This window comes from Lottia gigantea (genome assembly GCF_000327385.1).
Source record: "Lottia gigantea unplaced genomic scaffold LOTGIsca_184, whole genome shotgun sequence".
NCBI lineage: Eukaryota > Metazoa > Mollusca > Gastropoda > Lottiidae > Lottia > Lottia gigantea.
In genome coordinates this window covers 333,250-339,469 of record NW_008708335.1, presented here as the reverse complement: position 1 = coordinate 339,469, position 6,220 = coordinate 333,250, and the positions used below count along the sequence as shown (strand labels likewise).

Below are 6,220 nucleotides of genomic sequence, written 5' to 3'. Positions count from 1 at the left end.
CTTACTATCTTCATACATTCACAGTTCTTACTATCTTCATACATTCACAGGTCTTACTGACTTCATACATTCACAGTTCTTACTATCTTCATACATTCACAGTTCTTACTGTCTTCATACATTCACAGTTCTTACTATCTTCATACATTCACAGGTCTTACTATCTTCATACATTCACAGTTCTTACTATCTTCATACATTCACAGTTCTTACTATCTTCATACATTCACAGGTCTTACTATCTTCATACATTCACAGTTCTTACTATCTTCATACATTCACAGTTCTTACTATCTTCATACATTCACAGTTCTTACTGTCTTCATACATTCACAGTTCTTACTATCTTCATACATTCACAGTTCTTACTGTCTTCATACATTCACAGTTCTTACTATCTTCATACATTCACAGTTCTTACTATCTTTATACATTCACAGGTAAATCAAATTAACTGATTATTTTCATATGAATTGGACAATAAACTTCAAATGGAACTGTTAGTCTTAAAATGACTTTGTTTTGATAAAAATATAATAGTTGATAATTTCACGACCAATTGAGAAAATTTTCTAATGAAATTAAATATCATATTACATGATGTATTTCAGTCATCTTTTACTACTAATTTAGTTATTTCTACCCTAATGAAGCTGATGTTCAAATTTACTTTAAAAAATTTCTAAAATCATAATTCGATTAAAAGGGACAGTTGCGCTATTATTTTTGACCAATCATACTTTACTCTCAGAAACTGGAATTTTTTAGCTGAGTCAATCAGTAATAGTGTTCACAGTTCACCGTCGAAATTTGAGCCTTCAAATCCATGTGTATCCATAATTATCCGCGTTTAAATGTTAAAATGACGACTTGTTATTTTAAGATACTCTGTGATATATAGAAAAGATATATATAGAAATAGTGAGTAAAATTCCTAGTTTGAAGTATATTTGAAGGAATTTTGAGATTTTCGAACATTTCCAGTACTTCTGAAGACTACTTACATAAATTCAAGACTCAAATCAACTCACCAAAATGACGCATCCGTCCCTTTAAGTATGAATGTATGTGGATAGAAACTTTTCTGTGAATCTTTTAACAGTTTATGAGAAGTTGACTACAGACTTTTGATTCCCGATTCCTGGGTAAGGAGCTAGTTGTGTGTCCAATGCCCCCTGCCCCCTGCCCTATGCCCTCTGCCAGCCCCCCATAGAAATACCACTGTAGGAAAAAAGTTTTCAATATATTATTTTGTTAATTTTAGGTTTGTTAAAAAGGTAAGAGTAGCAGCATGTTTCATGATTACCATAGAAACATAACATCATTGTCACGGTTCACATGATTCTTTCAAACAGAAAGCCAGCTCTACAGCAGCACACAGATTGGTTATAATTTATGCAGCTAGCAGGGGTCAAAAGGTTAAAGTTAAAAGGTTACATCAAAAAAAGATAAAGTAGGCTTCCCACATGAAGTTTGTTGATATTTAAAAGAAGAATCGGAAACTGGTGATTTAATATCCAACGTATTTGGACTATTTTAAGTTAGTTGCCTCCTTTTACAAAATAGGTCTATATCATGATCTGTAGATGTTTTGGGTGACTTCTCTTGCCATAGAATTGAAAGCCTGTTTTTTTTTAAAGAAATAAGATATTTTCTCCTACTTCATGTGAAAAGCCTAATGATATTTCTAGCTCAATTTCTTTATCTTTGATCTTCCAGGCCTCTTGTTCGGAGAAATTCACAAATTCTAAATTTCAATTCTGAAAGATTCCTGGAGAAGGTAGAACGAAATATTGTCTTTTTGGAATATTTTTTTAGTATAGAGGGCAATTTTCAGTCAAGATGTAGAATATTATTTCATAACAACTTACACCCTACATCACTGACAAGGGGGAGAGCTTAGTGCCAGCTTAGAAAATTTTAGATTTTCTTCAGATAAATCCACAACAAGCTCAGATTCTGGTAATCATACCTGTAGTATTATTTAATTATATTAAGATATTATAACATGTAGGATTTTTTTACCAGATTCTGATATCTGTGAAATCTGGTGGTGTATTTATATAAGGATTTCGTGGTAAGAAATATTAACAGGAATGAATACAGAAATTGAGCTAGAAATGTTCGCTGCCGTCAGCTCCAAGCGACTACGCTACCTCTAGTTCAGGCCAAACCGGAAGATGAGAATGAGTTGGCGAAGGCTGATTGGATGTTGTAGTTGATAGAGGGCGCACCGTGGATGATACCGAGGCTGTCGACATCCGAGACGACATGGATAACGTTCGTCGTCTGAAAGGTCGTTGAGGTCGATCAACGTCAATTTCTTCTTCCTGAAGTATAAACAAAAATGGATATATTTAATATAACCTATTAAAGTTAATCTACCTCTTAGAATGGACATCACATCTCAATAAGAGTATATATTCATCAGTTAGACTTACCAGGTACCATGACTAAAGAACAGAATCTCTATATAACACAATAAATCTATTAAACTAAATAATTCTTGAAAAAAACTTGTAACATTTTTTTTTTGTCATCCTAAGTGGTAGTATACCTTTAATATTATAGTGAGTCAGTTGTCCCTCGTGGCAAATTTTTTTCCCCATCCATTATTTTGTGAAAATAAAACCTTGAAATCCTGCATTTTATGCAAAAGTATTCTTTCAATATTTTTACATTTTAAAAAAACACAAAGGAATATTTTCATATAATTGGTGAGATAGATAGAAAAGACATCTATAGAAATAGAAAGTGAAATTCCTAGTTTGAGATATTTTTGAATGATTTTCGTACATTTCTACTATTTCTGAAGACTATTTACATATACACGTATTCACGGTAAAAATCAACTGTTGGAAATGGCGAATCTGTCCCTTGAACAGATAGTATTGCATGATATTTTTATTTTTTTTGAGAAGGTGATATTGAGATCTTTATATAATAGTTACCAAGGAAACATCATCAGATATAACGACTGCCGCCTCATTTTCTTCTGAGCGTTTCCGTCTTAATTCCACCATAATCTCCCGGAACTGTTCCTTTAATTGCTCGATACGCTGCATCAGATGAGCCTCACTATGAGATATACGATGTGACGAACTGGCATCAAGTTGTGTTTTAATATCATGAATTTCTTGTTGTAGTAAAGTCATTTGTAGTTGCATCTAGAATAAAACAAGGGAAGTAATTCATTAATAAACACTAACTCAAGTGGTTCCCAATCTATTTCAGCCTTCACACCGCTGGTGCAATCACCTGGACCTTTCAAACCCCCAAAAATTTGTTTCATCCACATTTTCAGCATGTGGTGATATGAGTTGCTCTCCCAATTCAAAATAAATTATTCTCTAACACCAGTTGGCTACACCCCTGACAGTCCCACGCCCCTAGAAGTCCCATACCCCTGACACCCTAGTCCCACACCCCCAGGGGGCGAAAACCCCCCAGGATGGGAACCATGGTACTAACTAATCAAAGAATTATTCTGATCTGATCTGCTAGTTGTAAGAAACAGGATGCTGTAGTTCCTTGAAATTTTCAGGCAGCAGGAAAATTTCAGTACAAAAAGATTGAATTTTCAAAGCAGATAGATTTAGCAGTCCAAAAAACTTTTTCTAGCTTTGTTTGTGTTTTTTAGGCAGGGGTCAATTATATTGAAACAATTAATTAGCAATTAATTCCTCCAAAAAGTCCACAGATAAGGCAGAAAATTCTCACAATTTTTTTGATTGGCTGATTGTTTAGGAAAAAAATTAGATAACACATGGGGTTTAAATTGGGATGTAATCCTGCTTTATTTAACCTACTACCTAGCTGTAAGAAATCAGATTAAAGCCACAAATAGACAATGTAAAGTGTCTGAACACAGTGCTAACACGATTCGTTTTTACTATTTTCTACTGTATTGATAATCCCGAACTAGACACCTTACATCATCTATTCCCACCTTTATACTGCTGTTCTAAAAAGTCATGTATGGTTGATGATATTTATTATGATGAAGTCACGTACGATGATGTTAACAGGAGGAACCAACTTACCTGATCAATGGAGAGATCTTTAATAGAGAAGGCTGAAAGAAGTTGAGTATTGTCTGTTTTACGATGAAGCTGTTCTCCAGGTATTCTTCGGTTAGCCAGTAACTGAGACAGGGTTTCAAGCTAGAAAATAAGAATAAGCTTTTAATCAAATTGTAAATGAACTAAACATCTGGTTTGCATTTGAAAAGTGACACAGATGGGTAAATTTGAATTTTATCACAGTAACCATGTAGATGACTATTGTCTTTATTGTACTCACAAACAAATGACATGTTTTTACAAAGTCAAGGGCAAAAACTCAAAAACTGTTGATCTAAAAATTGTCAAATTCAATCTTGACTAAGATCTCATCAATATAAATGATCAAACCAAATTTCAATAAAATCAGATGGAAACTGTAGTCTCTATTGTGTTCACAAGAAATGTAAACTGACAGGCGGACAGGGGTGATATACGTTCACACTACCATGTGGGTTTATAAAAATTGTTCAGGTGGAGCAAATAATAAATTGTTAGTTTCGTTTCAGTTCATATTTAACATAATTAATATCACTCAAAATGATGCTGGTGGCTGCTGTGCTGGTCTACATGAAGGTCCAATACCTTGTCAGTGATGAAGGTCAGAGGCTGACATGAAAAAGCATCTAGTCGTTCGGATGGGACAATAAACCCAGATCGTGTGTTACAGGCTGTGCACGTTAAAGATCTTTTTACAGTTGGAAATGAAAAAGAACAGGCTAATATCAATGTCTTGACAAAATTTCCCTCATTGCACACTGCATGGCGTTGCCCGTCTTTATTAGCCTACATGGGGCAGAAAAGTAGGATATAAAACCCGATTTAATCAATGATTCCACTAAATAGAAATTAGATATAACGAACCTGTTGATAAAAATCTGCAGTAAGAAGTTCTGGATTCGGAAGAACGGATCGGTCAGAGACGACGGCCATTCTGATCTGTTCTCCGTACGTTATAAACGATATTGACACGGCTATCTCTTCCAGGGGAGGTAACCAATATATAATACACTTTATTTCCCGATTGGCAAGTTTTAACACTGTTTTTGGTCCGACCAGATTACTGATGACACAAGAGCACTTTCTATAAATCCTTCTCCAAAAATTTCGGCAAGAAGATTTTGGCAAAATTGCGTGAGTGAACCACAAAGCCCCACGGACGACCGCAGCTTCAGGACTAAGTTTAAAATTCTCCATTGATATTTTAGTCTCCCACAAGCGTGGAATAGCACCTTCGGTATTGGTTGGAAGGGGTAAAATGACAAACGTGTACTTATTCCCCATCTTGATATTTGATTGGTTAGTATTGAAGTCTGTTGGAACCGCACAATGCATATTGAAAGGGTTTGATATTCCGTTAATTTGCATATACTGACGTAGATTAGCTGCCACTACTGAGATGAAGAGTTCGTTAAGCGTACATCGCGCAACCTGTTTGATCCGGGTAGCGGCACTCAGGCTAAATGGCTCCGACCACGCTACAACCATTTTACCCGACGGATGAATATGTCTACCGTGTATCAGATTAAAATCTTTTTTAAGACAGAGATATTTCTGGAGGAAAGTTATGGGTCCGAGGAAGAAAGCTTTGAAAGACTGTAAACACGTATTCATCGTTCCTGCGAAGTTGAGATCATGTGGTGTGATCATGTGTGTATCAACCAATGCCTGCTCTAGAATTCTGACCAATGAAATTCCGTCTGTCATACACGGATGCATGCGGAAGAGTAACACGGTATCCAAGGATTCTCCGTAATTTAACAGCACTTGTATTTCCCACAGCGGATGATCCTGCGGTAATCCTTTTCCAGCCATTTCCGAAGTGTAATCCTGTAGTTCATCCAAGGTTTTGATATAACTTGGCATACTGAACACGTGATTATTGATGACAAAGTCCTGATCTGTCACCCACGAATACCCACAACAAAATGGAGCAACTTTTTGCGTAAATCTAGGATATATTTTGTTACCACGACGATTTTCTGCATTGATCAAGCGAGCATTGATGAGATCTCGTATCCTTTGAAGGTCAAGGCCGTTTTGAACTATAATTAAACTCTGCGCTACTTTCGTTAACTGATTGTCACTATCCAACCACACTTGTTCGTTACCAGGGAGATGTGTCCGACAGCAACACGCACAACAATACTTCCAATAAA

The 6,220-nt window shown here is 35.7% G+C and overlaps 1 protein-coding gene across 1 annotated transcript; it reads right to left on the bottom strand.

Annotated features, from left to right (window-relative positions):
* Positions 1–2,147: 2,147 nt before the first annotated feature.
* Positions 2,148–5,876, bottom strand: LOTGIDRAFT_239021 (hypothetical protein; the record flags this gene model as incomplete). Its single annotated transcript, XM_009052509.1, has 4 exons — positions 2,148–2,330; positions 2,952–3,167; positions 4,044–4,163; positions 4,926–5,876. The coding sequence occupies 4 exons, from the start codon at positions 5,874–5,876 to the stop codon at positions 2,148–2,150; spliced, it is 1,470 nt and encodes a 489-aa protein (XP_009050757.1).
* Positions 5,877–6,220: the final 344 nt, after the last annotated feature.